The sequence below is a fragment of the Camarhynchus parvulus genome, chromosome 9 (assembly GCF_901933205.1).
Source record: "Camarhynchus parvulus chromosome 9, STF_HiC, whole genome shotgun sequence".
Taxonomy (NCBI): Eukaryota; Metazoa; Chordata; class Aves; order Passeriformes; family Thraupidae; genus Camarhynchus; species Camarhynchus parvulus.
Window position 1 is genome coordinate 16387711 of NC_044579.1, and position 27623 is coordinate 16415333.

At 39.7% G+C, this 27623-nt stretch overlaps 1 protein-coding gene across 1 annotated transcript in view; it reads left to right on the forward strand.

The window, feature by feature from the left end:
- The window catches only part of DOCK10 (dedicator of cytokinesis 10), a 98244-nt gene that overhangs the window by 40790 nt on the left and 29831 nt on the right, over positions 1 to 27623 (forward strand). The window contains exons 10-29 of the mRNA XM_030954260.1: positions 108 to 191; positions 1066 to 1221; positions 2729 to 2950; positions 3691 to 3813; positions 4400 to 4482; positions 8678 to 8800; positions 10064 to 10143; positions 11213 to 11400; positions 11988 to 12053; positions 12945 to 13037; positions 14909 to 15032; positions 15176 to 15297; positions 15955 to 16041; positions 16579 to 16671; positions 18632 to 18750; positions 20904 to 20973; positions 22725 to 22838; positions 23925 to 23996; positions 24403 to 24549; positions 25606 to 25689. Of these exons, the coding sequence (XP_030810120.1) occupies positions 108 to 191; positions 1066 to 1221; positions 2729 to 2950; positions 3691 to 3813; positions 4400 to 4482; positions 8678 to 8800; positions 10064 to 10143; positions 11213 to 11400; positions 11988 to 12053; positions 12945 to 13037; positions 14909 to 15032; positions 15176 to 15297; positions 15955 to 16041; positions 16579 to 16671; positions 18632 to 18750; positions 20904 to 20973; positions 22725 to 22838; positions 23925 to 23996; positions 24403 to 24549; positions 25606 to 25689 (2250 nt within the window). The remainder of the gene's footprint in view (positions 1 to 107; positions 192 to 1065; positions 1222 to 2728; positions 2951 to 3690; positions 3814 to 4399; positions 4483 to 8677; positions 8801 to 10063; positions 10144 to 11212; positions 11401 to 11987; positions 12054 to 12944; positions 13038 to 14908; positions 15033 to 15175; positions 15298 to 15954; positions 16042 to 16578; positions 16672 to 18631; positions 18751 to 20903; positions 20974 to 22724; positions 22839 to 23924; positions 23997 to 24402; positions 24550 to 25605; positions 25690 to 27623) is intronic.

Consider the following 27623-nt stretch of genomic DNA (forward strand, 5'->3'; position numbering starts at 1 on the left):
GGGGAAATGTTGTTCTGAGTGAAGCATTGATCACTCATTTAGAAGTCTAACAGCTCTATGGATTTCTGTTCTTGTGCAGAAAACTAATTTATTGTCTGTCACCACAGTACATCGCAGAAACAGAAGAAACAGTGAAAGCCTCTCGAAACACAGAGCGACTAAACCTGTTCTCTTTGGATCCTGATATAGCAGTAAGCAATTTTTTTTTTTTTTTAATTCTTAGAATTTTCAAAATACAGTTGACATGAGCTAACTGGGTTAGCTCAGCCAGCAGAGTGGGTTGGACTTGAGCAAGCTGGGTACAGCCAAGGCTTCAGCAGTGAAGAAGGAGGGGAGCTGCCTGCAGCCCAGAGATTTCTGTACAGACTCTACACTTGGGCTGCAGCATGGCTGAGGATGGCAGTGACCTCTGGAGGTCACCCAGTCCAGCTGAGCTCAGCTCTGAATTAGTTTAAAACAAGCATTAAAGGAAAGTTTAACATTTAATGTCAGGATTCAAAGAAAGTTATTTCTTGCGCTAAATGTGATTTAAATGGAAATTTTATTTTAGTTGAAAAGAAGGCTTAAGTAGCATTGGGATCAGTGTGTATTTAAACTTGAGTCTGATGTCAATCAACTATAAGACCTTTATTCCAAGTATTAAGCAAATTAAAATAGTGATGTGGTATATAAGTAATGAGGAAAGAGGGAAATGCCTGGAATCTCTTTCTAAAATGTGCTGTTAATAATCTGAAAATGTGAGGGGTTTTAATCTATATGAGGAAATTAAAAGCTGAAGTTTTAGAAAGAGTAAGTAAACAAGAAAAAAGTAAGTTCTAAAATTATAAGAAACTAATTTAAATCCCTAATTCTGCCTCTGACATTATATATGTCCTCATGCAATCTTTTTTGTTTGCTTCCTAATCTATAAATTAGGAATAATACTTGTTTACTGTAGTAATATGAAGAGACCAACAGTGAGTGACTTTTGAGGGTTTCAGGTGTTTCAGTGGTTGCAAAAAGCTTACTTTGTTTTGGAATATGATGCTTTTTCCTATGAATAACAAATTGCCCTACTTATTTCAGGCACTGAATCCTCAGAAGAAGGAGTTTCCAGGGACAAACTCGGTGATAAAGCCATTTGAAGAAAAGCCTGCAAAGAGGATCCTGGTTACCTGCAAATCCCTCAATTTGAATCTCCAGGCCTGTGTTACTGAAAATGAAAATGATCCCTCAACCAATGTAAGCTTTTCTTATTTCTCTGTGATTTTTTTTTTCTTTCTTTTTTTGGTTGGGGTTTTTCTTCTTCTCATACATGTGTTACTTTGCAGAGAGAAGTGAAAGGAAAGCTGTATCACACATGCATACTGCTCCCTTTGGACTGAATAACAAAACTGATTAACTTTTCAATAGATATTTTGAAGCTGATTTATATTTCAGACTTTTAGCTATAATTCAGTGAAGGATTAAAATGTTTCAAACCTTGAGGATTCTTAGCACCTGCTATAAGAAGAACAAGTTTAAACTGCCAAGACCTATGTAGGCAGGCAATGGAATATCAGTTGCTGGTGAGCTGGGGGGTTTTTGTTGTTTTTCAGGGAGAGACAAGGAACCAAGCAGATAAAGTTACAGGAGAGAAGGCAAAATAGAAAGGACAAGATGTTTCATCAAGTGGAAAAATCCAGCTAAAGCCAGGACAAACCAGAAAATTTTTCTTATTCTTACTGTAAAAAAAAAAAGAGCTGGGAAAATTGAGATGTAGATGTCAGTCTATAGCTTTTAGTTAGTTCTCCTCTGAAGCAAATGAAGTTATGAGACATCAGTGTCCCAGCAGCTCCACTTTCATATATTACATATGAGGCATTGATTTGTTTGTTGATTTGTTTGTTTTTCATTTGAAGATGACCTCTAGAGTGAGTGCAAATTCAGCATGATGTAATCAATATCTATTTTTGGCAGACTGGAATAACTGTTTAAATAAAGCCATGATAACTGCACCAAGGGCATGCAATATTCCCTGCAGAGACTGGAAAAGCAAAGGACATTGTACCTGCTGTGCACTGCTCTTTATCTCCTCAGTTTAAGGTTCTGGTTTCTGGAGAGCTCAGGTGGTGTTATCCTGAGGCTGATTTATTCTGTCAGAACTATGGATGCTCTTAGGAGGTTACTTTCAGTCACAGGACTGAATTCCCTGGTACTCTGCCATAGGATAAGTGGGCACTGTCAGAGTGGTTTGAATGCTCTTGGTTTCCCAGCAAAATGGAACATGTGTTTCCCACAGAATAATACACCCACGCTTTTGTGTTTGTACCAGTAAACATTTTCCATCCCCTTACATTTGTCATCTTTGTGTTGCATTTCTGACAATCCCTGGAAAGCCCACACTCGCTCTTCCCTCTTTTATAGTGACTCTCAATCTACATTTTAAAAATCCTACAATGTGTTTTCTGGGGCTCTATTCATTTACTCTAATAATTAGTTATCTATTTGCTTTTGATTCTTTGAGTTTCTGAGCTGTCAGCTCCTCTTCTGGCACCCTGTTAACAAGCTTTCTTTAAAAGCCCCTGAAATTGCATGGTTGGAAACTAATCTGGGGTGCGTATGTGAACATGTGTTTTTAATGTATCTCATAATTTGTAAATAATATTTGTTTACTTTCTTTTTTTCTAGTTTCAGAAACCCATTAAAAGATAGTCTTCACCCCCATCCTCTCAGTTATCACTTACTGTGTTTCTGGTATTTCCTGCAGGTAGAGCCTTTCTTTGTGAGCGTGGCACTGTATGATGTCAGGGATGGCAGGAAGATCTCTGCTGATTTTCATGTGGATTTGAACCACACTCTGGTTAGACAGATGATTTCAGGTTCCTCAAGCCTGTTGGAAAATGGTGCAGTTGAAAATATTGACTCAAATGAAATGGAAGAACCACAGGTTAAAGGGTTCCCAGAAGAGTGGCTGAAATACCCCAAACAGGTATTCCACATGTGACTTACATGGCTTAGTGACTCGTGTGACTTATTTTAGTTTGGTAATATTCCTTTTCATTGGAGAACTTTTGCATGCTATGTTCTTGTTTTCAACAAAATTCTCTTTTGTGCGTCAGTTGTTTAGATCCACTTGCTGTCTGAGCTCCCTATATAGACTATTTACAATCAGAACTGACAAAAGTTAGTGTCTCTTATTTAGAGAAAGCACCCATATTCCCTGTGCTGTTTGGGTCCATTTGCTGGCCTCTCCCAACCAGCCAAACAAAATCACAACTCAAGGCAGTGCCTACGTGCTGCAATAATCTCAGAGTGCTGCCACATTCTTGCTGTTGCCATAAGCTCTGGGCTGAAACAGCGTGTGTTACCTCTTCTCCTCCTTTCATTGCCCTGCAGAATGACTGACTCAGGCCAGCTCTTAGGTGCTGCCCAAGAGGAACAGTTAGGCCGTACTAACATGGTCACACTGCTTTTTGACTTGAATCAGTCAAGACTTGAATCATCTTGTTTGCAAGGTGCTGCATGTGCACAAGCTGACTTCAGCAGTAGCACAAAGATTTTCTTTTCCATCTGGCTGTGTTGAATAAGTAGAGATAATCCTTAATAATCCTTTCTGGATTTGGTTTGTTACTCTTTCCATCAGCAGAGAGCACTGGCTCAGTATTTCTCAGTATTTCCTTTCTGCAGCATCACTGTATACTTTTCAGCTCTTCTCCCTTTTATCCACAGGCTCTTTTCTCCATAAGTAATCCTCACTCTGAGATTGTACTGGTGGCAAAAATAGAAAAGGTGCTGACGGGAAACATTGCCAGCAGTGCCGAGCCTTACATTAAGAATCCCGATTCTTTCAAGGTAATGTAACAAGAACATCATTTCCTCCTCTGTGAGCTTCAGCCTGCTGAAGGCATTGCAAATCCTGCTGACAAACCTCAGGTTCCTGAACAGGACAGGCTCCTGGGAGCCCCAAGCAAATGCCCAGGTTCCACTGGCTGGATGAATGAAGCTCCATTTTGTCTGCAACTTACGAATCCATCCGTGGTGCATTGCTGTGCTGGTTCTGCCTTAGTACAGGGAGGTTCTGTTTCAGCAATGTTTTAGAAATTATGAGCTGTGGAACATTATACAGGAGAAAAGTTGGGGTAGGCACCGCTCTGTCTCTGAGAGCAGGCACTGCACCTTCGTTGAGTAGTGATAGAAAACTGCAGTAACAACTTTAATGCAGTTCTGAATAAAGGAGTGGTGACAGGGTTTAATTTGTCAGCAACATCATATTCATCTTGTGATATCTCTGCTGTCCACCCCAGAACCTTTTGTTATGAACAGTATCAGGCCAAATTATTGTAGGACATTGTAGCCTCTTCATCTTGGATGTACTTTATGCAGCATTTAAGATGTTAGAGTGATACTGATGAAATAATTCACATTTCCTTTTTTGCAGTGTGCACAGAAAGTGTTAAAATCCAATAAACAGTTCTGCTGCAAGCTGGGGAGATACCGTATGCCCTTTGCTTGGTCAGTGAGGTATGTATTCATTTTTTCATTATTTTATAATCATCTTATAGCTTATTCCCTTGGACTTCTATCTTTTTATTCTTTTCTGCTTTTTCTGCCTGTAGCTAAGCAAAGCTTTCTCTCTGGTCCAGGACCCCAGAATATCCTGCAGGCTTTTTGTTTCATTGCCCTATTTTTCTCACAGCTAAACGTCAGTTACTTGCTCATTAAATGTTGCTGTGGTAGAATCTTTTCTTCAGGTATGTAGTGAAATTGCTAGGGAGCAGCAAAGGTACCTGACAGAATATCAATTTATCATGAGCTCCACCATTCATTGGGTGCTAAAAATGACCAAAGAGATTTCAAAGTCACAGTTCTCATAAGAATTTCCTGCAAAGATAGTTGTGATCTGAAATAAAGTTGCAGTGGTCATCTAGAAAGTAGGTGCACAGGTTCTTGGGGCTCTGTTCTTTTTTTGATGACTGTCAAGCTTTAAGAAAAATCTAACCAAGGACTTGAAATGCTTTGGGGGTCATATGGAGGGATTACGGTTCAGGTACTCCTGCATTTTTTTGTGGTTAGTAGGTGATGGAGGACTTGTTTTCTCATTTGGTCAGCTGGGTTTTATTGCAGGTCAGTGCAGTAAATTGGATTTTTAGTCTTTCTCTCTCCCCTCCTGTATAATTTTGCTTGTCTCACCTCAAGACTGAGGGCCCCCTGTGCCTTTTGATCCCTTTTTACCAAATTTGGCTTTTTTCCCCCTTTGTTCTCCCTTCAAGTTTTGCTGCTGTCCGTATGAGGTCGAGTCCCCTAAATATCTGCCAAGCTAGGGTGCACTGAGAAAATCCAAATTCCACACTCATTTACCTCTGCTTGTGTGTTAACATTGCTCAGGTCTGACTTTGGTAAAAGCAAAGTATAAAATCTATTTCTGTTTTCACAGCTTGAAAATAGAAGTTTCCACACGAGGCTATCACACTACAGGGGGAAAGAAATGGTTTGGCTACGATAAATAGCAAAACCCTGGGTTTGGAAATGTGTTTTCCAGTTAGTTCATTCTGGCATTAACCACACTCCTGTTTTTGTGTGGAAATTTTCCTCCTTGAAGCAGTTACAGATGGCCACAGTGCGATTTTTACGTATGCGTTCAGCAAGCCAAACTCTTGACAGCTGAGTATTGCACATGTGACTGAAACTCTTAATTAGCTCCTGTGGCACCAGTCTGTTAGCATTGCTCAAAAGCATGACTCAGGGTTCTTCCCTGGGTTCCTGCTGGGAAATCTGGTGTCTGTATGCTCTTGCAGGTATAATTACAGTACGTGTTAGAATTACAGTGTGTCAGAGTCTCATATTCCTGCCAGAACTGCCAAAGTTTGCAAATATCTGCCTCAGCTACATATTGTAGATGTGGGGGGAAACTTCATTCACAGAGATTAGTTTTTACGCTCTTACTCCTTCAAACCTTCTCCATCCTCATAAACTTCATGTTTTAGAGCCTAATATTGGAATCCTTCAGCAGCTTGTGCTGATGCTGATTTGGTTCAGCTGCCGTAGGTTGAGGTAGCTAAAGGCAGTGAGGCTGTACTGATTTCCAGGAGCTGCAGATCTTCCACTGAATGTCTAACCCTGGAGGTCAGCAATTGTCCCTCAAATAAAAAACCACTACTTCAAAAGTAACCTTTTTCAAAATTAAATTGTGAACAATGTGCAGGTTTTCTGTGCTTCACTAGTGTTTAGGACTGTGGACAGCTAACAATGTCAGAGGAGCAGAATGATATAAACAATTAAGTACTGAGATGATGTTTCAGTTTTTTTAGTGCAATCTATTAACTTGCTTTCCCCTAAATTACCACTTTTAGAATCTCCTCAGGAGTTAAATTCAGTGATTTTTTTGTATTAAAATACCTCAGTAATTAGGTACCCAGCACTAAGGTACATTGTTAATGTGTTAGACAAATACTGGACTCCTGGACTTTAGAAGTTTTTAAATCATTTCTTTGTTTTGATGTGACAGTTGTCATTCTCAAGTGCCTTGAGTATGATCCCTGTGACAAGGAGCACTCTTGTTCCACCTGCAAGGATGTAGCAAAACATGGGATTGCAGTTATTTAACTGCAGCTGTAACACATTCAGTACTTGCTGCTCTGACTGTTCTTCAGCTTTAATGAACCTGGGGAATGAAGACACCACTACAATTTGACCTGTGCATAAAATACACCTTTTTAAGAAGGGTTATCTTGTTTTCAATGGACATCTAAACTACTCATGTGGTTGTAAGAACTTTATATAAATGGAGTACCTCGTGTAAACTGGAGAGATAAAAATATTTCCCTGCTTTTTAGTTGTTTCATGCCTTTAATTTTGTCCTGGGTGCATTATTTAGGCAGGGACATGCTGCTGAGCCAGTCCTAGAGGCAGAGCATGTGATAGCCAGGGAGCACTGATGCTCTGGAGCAGTGGTTGTAGGCAGGATGACTTTGTAAAGCCCTTCTCCAAACCAGAGGGAAGGAGTGGGCAATGGTAGAATCTTTGGGTTTGAAGATACCTTGAGGATCACAATTCTGTGTCCCTGAGCCTCCTGGAAGGCAGTGCTCAATACCACTGACCCAGAGTGAGCTACTGCCAGTTCATTTCCTTTTTCACTTGCATCTGCAGTCCTCCTTGGTGAGTGCCCCTGCACCCTGCTGCACTGAGCAGGGGTTTGCTCAGTGTCAGAGCCTGCTCTGAGATCAGTTCACAGTTTCCAGCAAAGCTGGGTTTGCTCAGCATCACAGTGCGGAGCCCAGTGGCACAGCAGAAATCACTCACCCAGTGTTTTGGTCCTCTCTGTTAGTCTGGAGGAGGAAGCAGTGCTGAGTCCAAGAAATACCATCATGTCACCTATACTGTAATCATTATTAAATCTTTCTCCTTTCTTTTTCATTTTTTCTGACTGCAATTTAATAGGATCTGTAGAGTAAGTGGTGGCTGCCAGAAAGGAGGTCTGGTTTCTCCCTAGTAAGCTTTTTGACATGGTTTGTTAGTGTGGACCTTATTCCCTGCAACAGCTGGAGGTACAAATCTGGTAGAAGAGAGTTGATCATTCTTGACAGTTGCAAAGAAATGAGATAGGGATGCTTCTCTCAGTCAGTTGAGTAAAGATATGGTGCATTTGTGCTTATTCTTGGGCTCCTCTTCCAAAGGTTTGCTCCGTTATTTTGCATCTGGCAACAATTTGTCCTGGCATCAATTCTTCTTCTCACTGGCAGTGGAACAGAGAAGTAAATTAAGGAAGCAAGATTGGCCAAATGATTCACAGAACAGCACTTAGTGTCAAGAACATTTTACTTTTGTTAAGCAATGTTTTTTCATACTGCAGTTGAATCCAGGGTTCATTAACTTGCATAGCTGTTACATTATCCTGTCCAGCCAGCGTGTGTGACCCTTGAGGATATACAAAGGGCACTGCAATGTCTTAATTAAATCCTGCAAGTGTCAATGAGCAGGAATGGAAATGTCTGGAAATGTTTTCCTGTGCACACAACAGCTGATATTTATTGTTCTATTATAGATGGATATCCTTCTTTTCCAGTTCATTGGGCACTTCGTATCTGGTTCATCAAAACTTTAGTTGGTGTTCCACAAACTTGTTTTGTGAGGGAATGCTAAGCCACAGTGAGTTGGTGTTGTGCTCCTGGAGGGCACAGGGCAGATCAAATGCACAGGAACATTCATTGAGGTGTCTAACCTGGTTCTGTAAAAGCTTGTGTTTCATTGTGGTAAGAGGTGGTGGTTGAGATTTGACAGCTAGCTATGATTTCCATTCTTTGAAACTATAATGATTTTCCTTGGATAATAACTTCTTGGATGAAATTACCTATGGATGAAACTACCTACTGATACACTGAATTCTTCAAATTTATTCCTTGAAATAAGGAATCAATGTCTTTGTGTAAGGGAGGAGTCATGTCCATGATGGGTGAGAGGCTCTTGCTCAAACCAGGTGTGAGGTTTTTGCAGGACTGGGATGCACATGGAATAAACTGAAATTGCCTTGGTCCTGTAAGCATGAAGCTTGGCAGGGCTCTCTTGGGTGAAAATCCGCAGAGAGGCCATGAATTTGTGTAAGAATTCCTGTCACAACCTTGTTAAAAGATTACATGAGAATTTCAAATGCTCAAATATACACATACATACATATATATGAATGAGTGTTTATAAATATGTCATTTTTCTTTCTTTATAGGCCAGTGTTTAAAGATAATCAGGGAAATGTTGACAGAGACTCCCGATTCTCACCCTTATTCAGGCAAGAAAGTAATAAGATTTCCATGGAAGATTTGATTAAACTAATAGCAGAATACAGAAGGTAAGGAAAAGTTTCTAGTTTGCTTTGAATCTTTATAAAACTGTGCAGAATAATTGTAACTGAGTTTTTTTCTTCATTTACCAGAGTGTGCCAAAGTGGCCATGTTAAATTATATTACATTAGTGTTTTTCACATTAGGTTATTACCTGCCAAAGAGTGCTTGAGGTTGGACTTTCCAGGAAAATTGAGACGTCATTTGGCACATTAAAATAAATGTTATTATAACCTAAAAATAGTGATTGCTTAAATCAGCTTTTATCAGGGGACATGCAGGTGAAGTACCCAACATTATCTCAGGGGACAAAAACCAAAAAAGAGTGGCAGAGGTACAAAATCATTCTTTTGTGGGTTTCCCAACTCCTTGCTTTTGTTTGTTTGAATCTCCATGGCAAATTTCAAAGAATGGACATCGAAAGTAAAAACCTTCTTCAAGTGTTTTACAGCCTGTAAATTTCTGAGGAGGTTTGGCTGGGTAGTTTTCATACAGGTATAAATCCTAGAGCAGGGTCTGTGTTTATACTGGATAAGTGACATGAGAATTGAACCATGTATTTCTGCTCATCTCTTCTGCTCTAAATGGGCCTAAAAATGAATTAATCTAAATAACTTCTGTTCCATTTATATGAAAAGATATCATAGAAAGATTGAATGTCAGCTACAGGGAGTGAATTAGGCCCTTAACTTCTTGTGCCACCTTGCTGTTAGTGGTCAGGTCACTCCACTGACTCTTCATTAGTGTCAGCACTGCTGTGTTTGTGCTCCTAAGGCATCTCCTGGACAAAAGAGATTTAGAGTTGTGGTTTTGGCACTGCTCAGATTGCTCAGGCACAAGGAATATGTCTTGGTCCCTTTTCAGCATGGTGCTTGCAGAAGCCACAAAGCTGTGAACTCCTCTCATCCAGTGCTCACTGAATTCCTTTTAGGGAATATTTTATGCAGGTTTTAGAAAGTAAAAGTAAATAAGTTAATTCTCATAAATTTTGCTTCATCACTTCCTTTCTTTTCTACAAAATAATACTACTTGCAAAGAGAAGGCAGGAGTGAGACTAAGGAAAAAACAAAAGAAACCACAAAACAAATCATATCTTATTTGTGCTGTTACATTTGATTAGAGTGTAATGCCCAGTAGGTATATGTTAAATGTGTTTAATGTAACTTAAATATCTTAAATAAGGGTCTGGTTTTCATTTTCAGTTAATTCCTGTGATGTTATGATCTCTGTTCTCCTAATTTTCTAAAATGTTTTCATTTATCTCATTGCAGAGCAGAGAAGATTAGCAAAATACAGACTATACCTGGCTGTTTGGACATTGCAGTTGATTGTGTTCCTTTGGAACATCCAAGTATGATTCCACTTTAATTATTCTAATTAAATAGTAGGCTTTCCATCCATAATTGTGCCTTGAGACAGTTCTGACAGAGGGGTGTCCTTTGTGTAGGAAAACGTGTGCAGGGGAGTGGTTTTGATTTGCTGTCATTTGATTACACCACTCTTTGGTGTAATGGCCAGATCCAGCCCAGTTTTCAGTGTCTGTGAAAGAGAAGAAAGGAACCCCACTGCTGCAGCTGGCCTGGAGCCACTTCTCCCTGGGCTGCAGAGCACCTGCATTGCTCTGAAAGTGGCAGTTTCCTCTTGTACTAGGTTAGAAGGAAGCAAAATTTGGCATGGTGCATGTGAGGGATCACAAGCTTCTTTCAGCTTCCTCACAACATATTGGTAGACTTTTCCTGGGGATTATTCTATGATTTGAGGAAGGAATTTGTAGGCAGGGTCTGTCCCAGAAATAGTTCTGGTTGCTCTGGACATCTCTAAGTTGATGGCCCCTCTCAGCTTGAGTTCCCCATGAAGTTAAATGCCTCACTGTTTTAATGGTACAGGAAGAGAAAGTGTTCTCTGTCCAGTTTTAGTCTCTCCCAGTCTCAGTGACAGAGGACTTGTTTTCATCTTCTGTTTCCTGATCTGATTTCAGTTATCCCAGTTGCATCATATATTTGATCTAGTGCTGCATTGCCCATTTCTTCATTTTATGTAGTATGTTATTAGATAATAGAAAAACTTAAATGAGCTGTTGAGCTGTAAAATTGATGAGAAGCAGCATCACTCAGTGCAGTCTGTAGAAGTTGTCCATATACCAATGGGGCTGTTACACCATCAAATGTCACCAAATACTGTGAGTGTCAAAAGAGGTTACCAGTGCTGTCCAGTTTAATTCAAGTGAGAGAAATCATTTAAGGATGATATATTGCCACTGTTCTGAGGTAATGTGTAAATTTAAGGCATCTCAGCATCAGTCATTTTTCATAAGTTAAGGCAGGATTTTGTATGTTGCATCTCATTATTACTTATTCTCAGTAGCAAGACAGTGAAAACAAACACAATATGTGATGGCTCTCTTCTCTTTTCTTTTGAAGACTGTGTAACTTCATCCTTTATTCCAATCAAGCCATTCTATAATGTAAAGGAGCATCAACCAACAGTGGAAGTGGAGGAGTTTGTGCAGGAATCAACAAAATATTCTCGACCTTACAGGGTGTACAAGAACCAAATATACATCTATCCAAAACACCTCAAGTATGACAGCCAAAAACACTTCAACAAGGTACAGAATGTGACTGATTCAGGCCAACTCAGCCTGCATGAGCTCTTTCAGGAATCCAGGAGAATTTATAACGGAGAGGAAAATGGTGATGTCACTGAGTTGGCCCTTCCTCTTTTTCACCTGTATCAATCATGAAACACTGGTACAATTTTAATGAATCTATGGATTAATTTTAAGTTGTAACAATGATTCAAAGAGAGATAATGTGGTAATACCTTCTTCACAGTTTTCACAAGGGCTTTATATTGATGACAAAATGTGTTCAGATAAAATTAATCTTGATAATGTTTGTAGTTCTTAAATGAAACTTGGTACCACTTGTGTTTCTATGGTGGTTGAAAACTAATTAAGGACAAGATATAGGTAAGTCCTGGTCACTTAACAGTCTGCTTCTACACAGTCATTTTGAGGCCTGGCTTGCATTTTGCATTTTTCTTGGAAATTTTATTTCTAGTGATACCACTGAGACTTACAGGCATTTATAAATATTTATACACTATCTGCATGTTTCTCTTGGATTCTGAAAAGGCCTTATTCCAGCTCTGTAGGTACCCCATTTGTGATCTGATATGCTCCTGTCTCCCCAGGCACGGAATATAACAGTGTGCATTGAGTTCAAAAGCTCTGATGAAGAAGGAGCAAAGCCACTCAAGGTGAGCTGCTAGAACTTTATGTTCAGAGAGTGCTGTTTCTGAAAACACTACTGATAAAACCCAGGAATAAGGGTGATACTGACCCAGAACAATTCAGGAGTGGATGTTTTCATATATCCCTCTAATTTTGCACTGTGGTTCTGTTAGCTCCCAGCTGGTCACAGTGATTCCATTTTGCAGTGCCAGTGTTCTGACTGCTGGAGGAGAAAGGAGATAATATTAGGAAATTGAACCATTTTTTACAGTGCAGCTTGCTTTTTCTAGAATTTATCGCTTATCCTACATTTCTCATTGAGCTCTGGAGACTTGATTGAAAAGAATGAGGCACAAAATAAGAAGGACCTGGGACTTTATTCTTAACTTTGTTAAGAATTAATCTTAAACTCTTAACTTTGGCATTGCCCAAGGGCTGTTGCACAGTCCAGTTGTGGTCTAGTTTTCCCAGCAATAAATGAAACTGCCATTACTCAGTAATCAAGAGCTCCCATACAGGACCCTGCCAGAAAAGAGATTCTTAACAGGGATAGCTTTTGTAATATTTGAAAGTCAGTAAAAGCACTGTATTGTGTATTGAACTGCATAAAAGTGAAATAGATTTTGTAAAGCTTTTTGCAGAAAACTCTGAAATTGATAACAGCAGGGAAGAAGTCTAAGGAGTCTGCATTGCTTAATTGGGCATAGGGTAATTATCACAGAATCAATGGACTTTTACTGGAAGGGTGTATTAAAAAATCCAGGTTTGAGCACTTAAAACATTTCTTTTAATATTTGATAAAGTAATGATCAATCTTTCATGATAATTGTTTTAAATGTGCATACATATTAGATATATCAGTATTAGTATCTTCAGCAGAATTTCCCAGTGTAATGAAAACATGTTACTTTTATCAGTGCATTTATGGGAAGCCAGGTGGACCCTTATTTACAACCTCAGCCTACACTGCTGTGCTACATCATTCCCAGAATCCTGATTTCTATGATGAGGTCAGTCTGCTTTTTCTTTCATTAAATGTCTGCCAATCCCACACGTTTGCCAGTGAGACAGAAAAATATCTGTACAGAGTGCTTCTGTTGCCATTGCTTGTGTATCTGGAGGGGCTGTGCTGTGTAGATTGACAGGCAGGATCACGTTTTGTTTTCTCTTCTTAAATCAACTCAGAGGATTGTTCCTTTTGTAAGATGTTCTGAGTACAGTTAAGATGCTGTAGAATTAATTAGGAACAGTCCAGCTCTCTGAAATGCATGTCTGGATTACATTAAGGATCCAGCTGCATCTCTGAATTTAATGGAAACAGTAAACATTGTGATGAAGTGTGGAGCCAAGTGTCAGAAGAAATCCCTCTCTGACATCCAAGATCTGCATTGGGGCATTTTGTTGATGCAGTGGTCTGAACAGAATGTACAGTGACATGTGGTGGCTGCAGCAAGTCCTTCAGCTGCTGCTTCTGGGGGTGCAGCTACAGAGCAGTTCATGTGGTGCCTTTGCCCAATGTTACTCACACGTGCATCTTCTTGTTTCACCAAGTGTTGGTTCCCCAGGCTTCCTGCAGGTGAAATTAATTTCACCCTATCAGGGACTGGTGTGTTTGGTGGCTTGTGAATGTCAGCTGTCTGTTCTGGATTTTCCACTACTGCTTTGTGTGTAGTGATGAGGCTGGCAAACAGCATAGAGTTTATAGCCAGCATTTTCCAAACTGTTCTCATAGTCAGTAAAATTTCCTTTTTCAGTTAAAATTTACTTTGATAAAATTGCTGAGGCAAGATCAGCAGATAATGTTCAACCACATGTGAAGTATCAATTTTAAGATTCCTGTTTAGGAACTGGGGTGGAACTTAAAGCTTTAGATTTTCAGAGATTTTGAACTCCTTGCTAGTCCTTTACAAGATGTGTTTTGGGGTTTAACACATCTGAAAGTGTCCTTCATGTGATGCTAGTGAGCCACTTAGTTTGGGGAGATTACTTCAACCTGAATGAGGAGCTGAATTCAGATGTGAATAGCCAATTTGGCTGGCAGAGGTGTGCACCTGTCCTAATGTCCCTAGTAAAGCAGGTGCAGAATTTGAAAGAATGTAGGATGTTAAGAAGAAAGTTGTCTTCATCTGTATCTCTGGGTGCCCATTTTGTGCCATTCTGTGTTTATGGTATTAGGTTCTTACCCATAAGCTGGTTTAACACTGAAAGCATTTTTCAACCGTTTCTAACCCTTACTTTAGCACAGGATTGGCTTGGATAAATTTCATCACAGCTCACAAGAGCAAAGGGTCATTTTTATTAGTTCATATGGTAACATGTTCTGATTAGTTTGTATTTTTCTTCCAATGGGTTAATAATACCTGAAAAGCAGTATGTAGGATTTCATGGATGGCATGATATGAGATTTAAGACTGATCAGAAATTATAAATAAAAGTTTATTTTCATGTCAGCCTTTGTTACTTGGTCCTGGCCATGAAATGATGCTGAAGCAGTAGCAGAGATGTAATTTTAGTTTTAGTTTGGTTGTCCTGAAAATATGAGCATTTATAGGGGCTGGCTATTTATGGTTGTTAAAGTGCAGGTGATCACTTCTAAGCAGAGTCCACCACTCCTTAGTTCTGTCCTCTTTCATCTTATGCTCTTTCATCATTAATGAAAATATTCCTTCCCAAGACAAAGCTGTTTTAAGTAAAAGTGATAGATGATCCTCATAAACAGTTTCCTTAAGAGAGCATTTCTTACCATGGGGCAAACATTACCCAGTAAAGGCAGGCTGTACTTAGACCTCTGTGTAGAGAGATGTCACTCGTTTAGCCCATCTCTGATGCCTGGTTTAATTGATTTTTAAACTAAAGTGAGGTGTAACATTTTACATTTCAGGTGAAAATTGAACTTCCCACTCAACTCCATAAGAAACACCACATTCTGTTTTCATTTTATCATGTCACCTGTGATATAAATGCAAAAGCTAATGCCAAAAAGAAAGAGGCTCTGGAAACACCAGGTACCTGTAGTAGAATTATTTTCAATTATAAATATGCATTATGTACATTCAAATAAGGATTTCAAAGTTTTTGGCTGGATGTTATTGTCTTCCTTTAAGCTTTGTTTTTCCAAAGAGTCCCATTTATTTGTTCTTGTGCACAGTGGGGTTTGCCTGGCTCCCTTTGTTGAAAGATGCCCAGTTGGCTTCCCAGGAGCACCAGGTGCCAGTGGCCAGCAGCCTGCCCCCCAACTACCTGAGCCTGCAGGAGCCAGCAAGCACAAAGGTATTCACTCCCCCTCCTTGTCACTCACATGGCACTGAGCTCTCATTTCCAGGTGTGTTTCATGAGATCAGATTTCCACTTGGTGGGGAGTGGAAATGTAAATAGAGTTTCTGGTTTAGAATATTTATTTGTGTATCACTGACTATATGAACTAATATATGCAGCACTGGGCTGAGTGTCCTATATTGCTGATTCGCAGGGGTATATGGAAAAAGTGTATTTTATGTATTCTACAGTGTTATAACTCCTCAAAATGTGAATCAGAATGGTCAAAAAGAGCTTCTTTCACAAACTCAGGCCCTATGACATTCATTCTCCAGCTGATGTGATCCACAGTCATGATTCATTCTCCAGTTTTGTGGTGTAATATCATATTTTCCTGCTGATCCAGTCCAGCTTGGATTATTTCTGCCTCCTTGTGTTTGTTTTGCCATTGTCATGAGGACAGGGTGGGGCAGGATCTGGTCCCTTGAATGGCAGCATTGGCCTTGTGCTGAAAAGTGGGTCTGTGCTGCAGTGATGGTGTTTGTGAAAGCACAGCAGCCAGTGCAGGTCAGGCACTCTCATGTGCAAAGCTGTGCACTGAAAATTTTATGCAAACTTGATGAAGTAGGAAACAGGTGGAAAAATATGTTTTTGTTGTTTTTGCTTTAACAGCAGATTGGCAGTGATATAAAATGGGTGGACAGTGGGAAACCACTTTTCAAAGTCTCTACTTTCGTTGTATCAACAGTAAATACTCAGGTAAGCCAACATTCCTCTCAGCTCTGTGACCTGCTTACACACAAAAAATGTCAGGGTGTGTCTGAAAGGGGCTTTAAAACCATGCATGAATTTGTTTCTAGAACATTTAAAGACTATTTCAGTGCAGAAAGACAAGATGCCAATGATGGAATACATACTTAAAGATTACAAAGTTCAAGGAAAAAATAAAATTTTTTTAACATCATACCAATACAAAAATTGTGGAATATCAGTTTAAACAGCAAGGAAATAAATTATGAGCGCCAGCAAGAAAAAAAAAGTCCTGCCTTCGAAATCTCGTAGGTTGTGAGAAAAAAATTAATAACTCACAACAGTAAAAAGGATTTGTCAAAGCACCTGCCATTTAGCAAACTATGCTGACCAATGGGTTGGACTCAATAAACTGATTTTCTTTCTGTGACTCCTGTATAAGATGGTGGGGACCAAGTGAGTTCATGGGTGATTGCTGTAACCAATTTCTGGCACTAAATTCCAATCATCTGTAATATACATTAATGTGAATGTTTCCTGTTTTAGGATCCATACCTGAATAACTTTTTCCATCAGTGCCAGGAAAGGGAAAAGGATCTGTCTCAGCCTCCTACCTCAAACTTTATCAATTCTTGTAAGGTAAAGTAACCCATATAGTACAACCCACAAATTGTGCTGTACAGCTGCATTTGGGGCTTTCTCTCAACTCATCCCCCACTGCAGAGCTCCAGCCATGGCACAGGTTTACCCAGGGGGCAGAGGGTCTGTGACAGCTCCAGTCAGATGGACTTGATGTGACAGATGCTCTGCTGGTCACCAGCTGCCTCCCATCCCCTCTTATCTAGAGCAGGGCTGCATCTGCCCAGCAGCAGCTAATCCAGCCATGCCGAGCTCTGATCCCATCAGGGGATCAGGGAATGTTGCTCCAGTAATGTCTGGTGAAGGAAGATGTGGAGCTGCAGTATTGCTGATAATCCTCTCTTGCCTTAAATAACTTCTTACCTCCTCTAAAAACCTGATGCTATTCCAAGGGCTGCTCAGGGTGTTTGGTGTGTATAAATCAAGGGTGCTTGTTGCCCCCCAAGTTCTGAAACCAGGAAGAACATCTGCAAAAATGAAGCAAGAGCTGCATTAAATGTACCTGTATTCAGTAGAGGTCAAAAACTCTGAGAAGGGAGGAGTGCGACAAGGAAATTAAAAGAGCAGCAGATAAATGTAAGGTCCTAACTCTTCATCTGTTCATGAGTGCTGAAATCCAGAGTTCTTGCTGTGCACTGTGCTTGTGGAACATTAAAGACAGATGAGCAAGAAAAGTGAAGGCAGATGTGACTCTGTTCCATCTCTGAACTGACTGGAACATCATATTATGGCATTTATTGTATTTCATTTTAGCACTCTGTAAAATCCAGCAGGTGTTTGGGGGTTTAGATGTTGGCACCATGTAGGTGCTTTCCCCCTTCACTGGTGATGTTTTCCTGTAGGAGCCTACCTTAACCAGGTACCAGCTGCTTGGGGAGAGATTTTTTCTTTAATAAGCAAAGAATAGTTCCAATAAATTGTGGTAGTTCTCTGGACAAATGCATAAGGATGGCCACTACTTTTGTTTGTAGATGCAGCTCTACCTGCAGACCTGAAAAGAGTGGGTTTGTTTTCAAATACTGTCTTGATTTTAAAAAAATGTAAGGTGTGTGTGTGTTCACAAATCAAAGCATCAGTGTTATTTAGAGGTTCTACCTCTACAGAATGAAGTCCTAAATTAATTTTTGGAAAGCCATTGAGCATAATGGGAAAAGTTTAGGAATCCATAAAAGCTTTACATCTTGCTAGTCAGTAAGCTGGTTGTCTAAACCACCAGAATTGCGCTATTCTTTTCTGCTGTTTGTAGTTTACCTTCTAAAAACATTCCAGTGAATTTATTAGAGAACAGAGACAATGTTGTATGCAACAAGAAATTAACTATGCAATATAACCATAGTAAATAATCTTCCCTAGGGTATTTTGCTTTTATTTATGAATTGCTAGTACCTTTGCTAGAAGTTCTGGGATCATTTGGAAATAAAAGCATATGAGAAATTCATAAGAGTTTGGTCGCTTTTTATTAAAAGCTCAATACCTTCCTTGATTAGAGAAGATAATAAAATGTCAGGATAGCGTGTTAATATTCATTTTTACCACTGTGCTTTTAACAAAAGTATTTTAGGCACAACATGTTGGATTTTACAGATCCTTGCATTAAAAAAAAAAGAAGTTTTCCTAAAAATACTAGAAAATGCATATTTTGGAAATAGTTGACTTCTTTTTTTGCCCTCAGGTAGTATCCTTAGTGAAATACAAAAATTTGGGTTGATTTCTCCCCTTTTTTTTTTTTTTCTTGGCCTTAAGTCAGTATAGCACAAAATACTGGAATTTTGGACAATACCTACAGTTGTGTTGATGGTCATATTTAAAATAAGCTTCATGGGGAACCAGTTCCCTGCTTGGTTGCCCTGTTTTCCTGCTGCTGTGACCAGTGGCTGCTCTGCATTTTACCTGCTGGCACCTGCCAGCTCTCATTGCTTACTCTGAAACTCTCTCCCTTTCCTTCTTACCTCCCTTACAGAATTTGTTGAGGATTGAGAAGATCCATGTGATTATGAATTTTCTTCCTGTAGTCCTGAACCAGCTCTTCTGGGTTTTGGTGCAAAGCAGTGATGATGAAGTTGCAACAGCAGTGACCAGGTATCTGGATAGCTCCTGTGGGATGTACAGAATTCACTCAGGAGCACAAATGCAGATGTCAGTCCAGTTATAGCTGCTCATTTAGACCTCAGTAAGTGAGAATGCTGCTTCCCCCCAGCACTGGGCTCTGCAAATCACGCATGGAAGTATTGGGATCATGTGGCTGGAAATTATTGACCATGGTGGGCATGTCTGATTGCCCTGAGGGAATCCTAGGGGAAGGTCTCATTCCTGAGCAGCTAAGAGCTTCCTGACAAAGCTGGGTTTCACCTTTGGCTTCTGTTTGGTTCTGAGGATGTGGAGTTCAGCACAGGGAGAGCTCAACATCTTGCTTCACCCTGTGCAGATGGAACCAGGTCACACCATTCAGGAGCATTTTTTAATTAGAATATATCAGCAATAACTGAAAAGCAATAGAAGCATTTTCCAGAGAGCAGGCAAACAACTGCAATGATTTGCTGAGTCTCTCACCCCTCACATAATGAAATTGATGCTGTTAATCAGGGCATCAGGAAAAAAATACTGGCAAGATTATTATTATTGGTCTCTGCAGGAGGGCAGAAAGTTGTGTTGCATTTGCTTGTGTCCATAGTGATGTTTTTGTTGTACTTCCTCCAGCAGCTAAACATGGGGACTACAATACTCCTACTAGGAAAAAATTACCACTGTCCTCTGCAACCCTGTTAGACTGATCTGCTGTCAGTATTTTTTCTTTCCTTCCACAGATTGTGCTTCAGAATTTGTTCCTGAAGAACAATTATTTAGGGAAACTTAAAGGAAGAAGGAGATTGAGTTCCCCATCTTAGCCTTGGAAAGCAAGAGTTTCAATCTGCTTTATCAAAGGATCATTTTTCAGGGCAAAGTCCAGTTTTACCACAGCTAGGTACTAGGGTTAAAAAATCCTTTCCTCATAAGTGTGTGGGGATTTCATCACTGCACACTGTTTTTAAAGGGGGAGAGGCCAGCAGGCCTTTGTTGGGGACACCTTTGTGGCCAGCAAATCAACTGATGTTAAGTCTAGAGAAAATGATGAATTGTGTCCCAGGGTACAATTTCAGCATCAGATAACTGGCTGGGAAAATGCTGCAGAAGAAGCAGCTGTTTAAAATACAGTTTTAATGATTAGATGGAAAAATGGAAGGATGATATTTTTTTCCATGCTTCAGATTTTGACTATACACACACCTGGCCCAAAAAAACAGGAAAATAAGGATTCTCAGTGTTTTTCTTGCATGTGTGGTGTCTTGTCTTTTGTGCTGGCAGAGCTGATGCCAGTGGGAATATGCATGTCTGCTGTGTGTCATTCGTTGACGTGTCCTATATATACACACTGTGTTTTGCTCTGAATAGCTTGAAGCAGCTTGTGTTGAACTTTCTGAAAGCAACAACAACAGAATGAGAGCATGGATTGGCTTATGTGTTGTGGAGGAAACATTATTCCTTTTATACTCATGGTTATTTACTTGTCTGAGGGCCAAGTCGTGTCATTTCTCTGTCACATTTTTGCCAGAACTCATTTCAGTTTCAAATCATAATGAAGGTTAAAAGATCAGAATGCCCACAACTAATTGCCATAGCTTTTGTGTTTTGCTACAAGTTTTGCTTCTTCTACTAAAAGCAAGAAATGAGATAAATTAAAAATACTTAAGGGACTTAGAAAGCTTTTGGATCCGATAATAAGAATTGCCAGAAGCCACTCAAATCACCAGGCTAGTCAAAAGGAGCACTGGTATGTGGGCCACAGTCAGGACACAGGAGAGCTTAGCAAGTAGTGTTCCTGGAGAAAGGTGCTCTTGCCGCTCTGTTTCATTAAAGTATTCTCACTTCTGTTATCCCTAAGTATCCAAGGCCTGCATAAAGTTCAGTTAGTTAATGTTTTCTCTTGTTGTGGTGACAGTACAGTTATTATCCTTAACACTGGGTGCAATGTTAAGCAAATGCATATATAACAGCACAATCCAAGCAGTGGAAAGCCCAAGAAATGACTGGCTTTTCCCAGTGGACAGATTTTGCACATGTTATTCATCATTTGGATCACATCTCTCATGCAATGTTTTAGATGAGCTTACAAGAACAGTACAATGTGAGTATCAAGACTTTCTCTGCCTTATGACAAAAAATAGCTCAATTTTTGTTCTTATTTTATCTTGCAGAGTTCTTACCAACATTGTTGCCAAGTGCCATGAAGAACAGCTAGACAACTGTATCAATTCTTACGTGACGGTACGGCCGGTGTTGAAATGTTCATGTTTTTGTGGAGAGATGGGTTGAGTTTGGTGGTTTTGTGGGTTTTTTTCCTGTTTACTCTTAGTTCTACTTGTTTGTAGCTTTTTCTGCATTTGCATCATAACTTTCTGCCACTGAGAGACTCTCTGGTTAAGAAACTTTAAAACTCTTCTGTTGAGGACAAGCAGCTGCTCAGGTCTGTGCTACTGCTGCAGCTTTTTTCCCACAGAGCACCAAGCTGAGCAAGCACAGGAGGGAGAAGCTGCAGTGCATTCAGAACTTATATTTGAGAGCCAAACTCTGGTGCAAATGTACTAGCACTGAGCTTTTAGGAGTGTAGTATGTAGGGTGTCAGTCTTTGAAATGATGCTAAAGCAAGAATTTCCCTCTGTGCAGAGTTTGACAGAGGGGAAAGGGCAGATAACATGAAAGATTGTGAAACTTCAACTCTGCAGGTACCAGTAGAGGCATTTGATGCTGCTTGCAGTCTGTATGGATGTATGTGTTCACAGGTCATGCACCTCAGCCTCTGAGTAGTTCAGTTTTAGTCTCAAGTACCCCAGTTTAAACACAGAAGAATTCTGCTGAGGTCCAGCAGAGCTCTTCAGGCTCCAAAATAAATAAGCTATGTAACATGCAAATGTAGTTAATTAAATGGGTATTAAAACTACTTCTACTCAATATCTTTTTAATATTGCAGTAGATATCTACTACATGACCAGCTAATAATGTTTGAAATTACAGGTGATCATTAAGTTACACCATAAGTCCACTTGGTCTGTTTTCTCATTTCCAGCAGCAGTCAAAACCCAATAGCTGGTAATCTCTTTGTTTTCCATCTGTAAGGAAACAAATACCTACTTTACAAATGCTGTTTGGGGAATAAGTAAGTCGAGAATTGTGACTCACAATGCAGCAATAATGTGAAATTACACTGACTTAAATAACTGGACCCAGAAGTGCCAAACTGCACAGGGAGAAGCTTATGGCATCTGCTATGGAAACAAAGCTGAATATTAATAATGTGTTTTCAAGAAATATTAGTTTCTTTTGCCAACTTGGTTGTATTGAAAAGATTTTTAATCCAAACTGATTCCCTGTCAGAGCTCTTGCTTTAGGGAAGGTTCAGTGGTACCAAACTATTAGCTTAAATTATTGGGTAGTCATGGTAGGTTTATGAGTTCCTATCAACTTGGTAGGTAAATTCCTCCCTTGGGGGCTCTTTTTCTACAAGGGATATAGTTCTGCCCATCAGTCAGCTGCAGTGGGTGCTCTACACCTTTCAGCATGAGGAGTTGTTACCAGCTCTGAGTAGCTGTTGCCACTGGAGGGAAGGAGCAGGAGGGAAGGACCTGGACTAGGTGGGTGGAAAACCCTCCACTCTTCCTCTGCTTGCCTTTTCTTTTCTTCCCAGGTGGAATGGCTTGAAAGGCAGTTTGGAGGTGTCAGGATCCTATAATCTATTGAATAGTAAATCATAGGACTGGTTTTAAGCAGAATTTCCTCTTGATTCACATTAAGTTGAAGTCAACAGGAAGCTGTGTTTAAAACTGAGGTTGTGTAGGGTTGTGCCATCACTGCCAGAGAAATTAAACTTTATGTGAATGGATTGTTTAGTCAAGATCTTTTGGCAGCAAAGATTGTCAGCTGTTAGTGGTACACAAATGATTTATCATCTCCTACTGAGGATTTTTGGGGTTTTTTTTAGTGCACATTTTGAGATTTTTCGTTTTTGCTTTCTTCTTCAGTACGTCTTCAGGACCAAATCATTTGATGAAAGAACTGTCCATGAGGAGCTTTCCAAGAATGTGACTGGGCTGCTGAAGTCAAATGAACAAGTAACTGTGAAACAGGTTTTAAAGGTGAATGATACCTTGAATTAGCACATTTGTAGTTTTACTACTGGTTTTCTGCCTGAAACTCACTTATCTCTTTCTCCTCTTCCTTTTCCCTGCATGACCTTTGTGCAAATCATGTCCTGCAGTGATTCCACAGTCAGACTGAGCAGAGCTGCTGCAGGTTCTCAGTATAACACGTATCTCAGGATGCTGTGGTTTGCATAATAAAGTTCCTCCTGTCTGTTACAGCTCAGTCAGAACCTGAGACCTAATTCTTACACAGTATGATGTGGGTAATTGATTTTAGGATACTCTGTTTTAATTTTTAACTTGGAAGATGCAAGGAAAATGTTGATCTGTATGAAATTCATACATCTGTAAGGTCTGTCCCTGAGCCTCTAGGTTATGGTACAAGAACTACCCAGTCCAGCCCAGGACTTCCCAGAGGCAAAAATGTGTTCACCTGTTTAAAATGAACCAGTTCTGATTTTCTTTATTGAGCCATTAGCACAACATCGTCTGAAAAGGGCAGAAAACCTGCAGAAATGCTGGGCCACAAAAAATTGCCTGTGATTGGGTTTATTGTGGGGAGGTTTGGGTTTTTTTTCAATGTATAAGCTTTTGGAGTGTATTTGTTTCACATATATCCTGAGATATTAATCTGTATCATACTTACCTTTTCAAATGGTATTTGAAGAACCCCTCTGTTCAAGTACTATCTTATTCTGTGCCAAATTACCAAATATCTGATGGAACTCACAGGGCAGGTTATTCTCTGAGGTTCTCTGAATCACACCTTTCTGCCATTCCCTGCAAGCAAACCATGAAGACAGTGCTCAGTAGGAATGGGAAGTTTGTAGGAGTGCTGTTTGGAGGCTCCTTATTGCAAAAAGCCACCGACAAAATGCCTGAGATGGCCTCACCTCTCTTAAGGACATGATCCAGTGTTACTCAAATACCTGGCACTTAGATTTTTAAATTTATTTGTCACATAGTGTTTAACACTGTGCATTACCAAGACATGCAATCCATCTGTAAGGAATGGTGATGCATTATAAGGTGTTTATCAGGTAATCATTATTTATTCACTCTCTTCCTTCTTTTGAACAGCATTCCTGGTTCTTCTTTGCAGTCATCTTAAAATCAATGGCACAGCACTTGGTTGATACAAAGAAAATAAAGGTAAGTTTATATACAAAATCTCTTGGGGAAAATATAAAATGCAGAATCCTGGCAAATACACTTGAATGTACCTGATTTTACTACTTGACTGGCCAATAAAATAAATCCTGTGATACTTGGTAAAATATTTGGCTGACCTACAAAAACATTATCTTACTTGCTAGGCTCAAACCTGTTCTTGATTGTACAAAGATAGATTGAGGATAGGTTGAGGACATATTTCCCATTTTCCTATGGACCAGACTCTTCTGTGATCTAGGGTTTGTGCTCAGAATAGATCCATGGAACTCTAGGAATATTTTTCTCCTATGTAGAATGGCCTGTGGTTTATTGTCTTTGTTCTTGGCCTGAATGTTTGATGTGCAGCATCATGCACTCTTAAGTTGGTGATCTATTCCCTGCTTAGGTTTCTCGGACTCGGAGGTTTCCAGAATCATTTCAAACTGAGCTGGACACACTTGTGATGGTTTTAGCAGACCATGTTGTTTGGAAGTACAAAGACGCTCTTGAGGAAACCAGGAATGCAAACTACAGCACTGCCAAATTTCTCAAGGTGAGGTGTTCTGTCATTGCAGCACATGCACTTCCCCATATTTAATACAAACTCCAGACCAGTCCAGTCTAGTCAAAGGGAGTAAAACCAGTTCTGAGTGGAGATGGCTCAGTTTCCAAATTCAGTGGTGACTGTTCAGTTTTCTATGGCCTTTGGTCTTTGAGGATGCAAAAGCTTTGTGTAATCTGCTCTAAAGCAATTTTAATTCATTTCTGTCTATGCTCTTATAGAGTCAAAGTTTTCAAGTTCTGCAGATTCTTTCCTTATATTCAAATGGGTCAAACATTTGGTAAGGCATGTGACTTTAGTTAGACTTGGGCTGATGCTCTTTTGTTAAATGCTGTAATTCTGAATGACAGTGGGTGGATTAACTGTTCCTAATCAAGGAACCATGTTTGAATGTGTGTAGCAGAAGGTTCTGCTAGTTTTGCAGAGTTCAGGAACTGCAGAGAAGGAGGGAATTCAAGATTGCATTCCCTACCCTATTGTAGGCTGACTCTGCCAGGAAAACATGGCAGTAACTGCCGAACCAAGGCCCTCAAAACGTTTACACTGTCTGTCAGTATTTAGCCCCAGCAGTCAGGAAGAGCTGTGTTCTCACCATACAGCAGTGTAGTGTCACACTTTGTCCCAGAGGGAGAGAGCACAGCTCAGACAATGAGCACTGGGGCTGGGTTGGTTCCTCCCCAGTCCCTGCCGTGTCACTGAGGGGATGCTCAGCTCAGCTGCCTCCTCCAGCGGGGGATGCAGTGCTGCCATGCAGGAGTGGCTACCCCCAGAGAAACTTCCTCCAGTGCACTTTACACTGTGGTGGTTGCTTTAGGCTGCAGACACAGTCAAAATGAAAAGTTTGATTAATTCATTATTACTGAAAATAAATATAAAAATCAAGGGAGATTCACCAGGTCCCTGATGTTCCTTGACCTGCCTAATACTGACTTCATCTGTGCACATGGTCCCAGTGTGCAGGGGACACAAAGTGATCAGCCAGGTAACTGAGGCCATGTATTGGGTTTTTTTCTATAAAATAGTCATTCTTTTTTCCCCATTTCTTAGCGCTGTTTTACATTTATGGATCGTGGATTTGTGTTCAGGATGGTCAACAACTATATAAGTATGTTTGGAGCTGGAGATAGCAAGGTATGGCTCTGCTTTATTTGTTTGTGTCTGTTTTTCTAAAGTGACTGACTAGCAGAATATTTTTTATATTGAAACTATTTATGATTCCATGACTTCACCATGCTCAGAACTCAAGTCATTGAAAACATTTAGAGTAAATATGGATTAAAACCTCCTGCGTTTAATAGTCCATGTGCCGCCTTCTCTGGGAGTAAATAGCCATGTTCAAACAACTGCTCAGTCTGCAAGAGGAGACTCTGCACAGACTGCTCAGACCAAAGAATCCAGAAGACTGAATTTAAGCTTTAATTTTTTGAAAGTACATTTGTCTATAAATATCATCAGTAATTGGCAGTAATTTTCTTTGAGGAGAATAAAGTAAGAGCATATTAAAAGGTTATCATTGTGTAAACTCAAGTGAGACTGTAACATCTTTACTTTGTGTGAGTGCCATGCTCTTACCTCATTGATGATGCAAGAAGGTAAATCTGCTCCAAATCAGTTTGTGCTGGCTATGAGTAAAATTCCCTGCAGCCTGAATTTCTTCTATAATACTTGCACTAGTCACTGATATAGTTTGAACGATAAAGTTCAAACAGCAGGAGGTCCCCGAATTATTCAGCGTGACTCCTTTGCTCTTCATCCATCAGGATGAGTCAGAGGCTTTTTCTCTTCCATGCCAGAGTTTATGAGCATATATTTAGTAACACAGTGTAGTCAAGATATACACTTTGAATGATTCATCTTTCTTCAGAAAGCTCACAAGCTTTTGTCCATTAGGTTTTTATAATTCTTTACTGGTAATATGTGCATTTGTAGCTAAAGAATGAGATTACTCCAGATCTGCTTTGTGTTTTGCTGAAACCAACTTCATTCTGAACTCAGGTCTTTCCCTTAATCTCTGGAACAGCTGTAGAATGGAGTCTCTCAGTTATTAATGTCATAGCCTGAGGTCTGTAATTCTGTAAATAATATTATGCAATCTGAAAACTGTTTTCACATTTCAGACTTCCCTAAATACATTCAACCACAGAAACAGATGTTTAATTAAAAAAGCCCATTAATGGTCAGTGGAAAAGCCTAAGATTAATCAGTGTGCAGAGAAGTACTTAGCACCTTCTTGGCAGTAAGTGTGTGAACATTGCCAGCATCCCTCCAGACCCATCTGCCAGCCTGTGGGAGCAGATTCACTGTGGAGCTGTGACAGATGTGCAGCTGGAGCAGCTTTGTGGCACTTGGAAACAATAGTCACAAAATAAAATCAGAGATTTCTGACCTTAAGGAGAAAGAGGCCTCACATCGTTTTCATTTCCATCAAACACCTAAGCTGGAGTCGGTCTTCTAAATGTGCTGAAAGATTTCTTTTTGTGTGTTTTTTGCCTCTTTAACCTGATTATTTATTTATCAAAAAAGATACTGCAATCTGACCTGTCTTTTCAGAAAATTTAACAGTGTATATTGTTGCCTGAATATTTTGTGGGTGTATCAGTCTGCAGCAGTGGAGTTTCAATATATTGTAATTCTGGATGAAGCAACATAATTTCTGCTCCACAGAAATATCCCTTATGGTATTCCATATTTTGACATTTAAATATTGTTTTGAGAAACATGTATTCAAAAGTTGAAATACCTCATTAGAAATCAGTTCGTTGCTGTGCTCCCTCAAAATGTCACAGTTACTCTTGGGGAACGCATTTCAGATGCTTCACTTCTTTATTTGCCATTACCAAGTCCAGCTAACATGCTGTATTCCTGAAGAAATACTACAGGGCAATAAACAATATATTTTTAGGAGAAAATACTTAGGAGAAAAATCTCCGCCATCCCCTACTTGGTTGACTCAGACAAGTGCATTTCCTAGGTATCCCAGCCTGTTGGTGGCAGCAGAAACGCTACAATTCAATTTTAAAGAATTAAAATATTTATAATAAATATAATAAAAAATTAAAAGACTT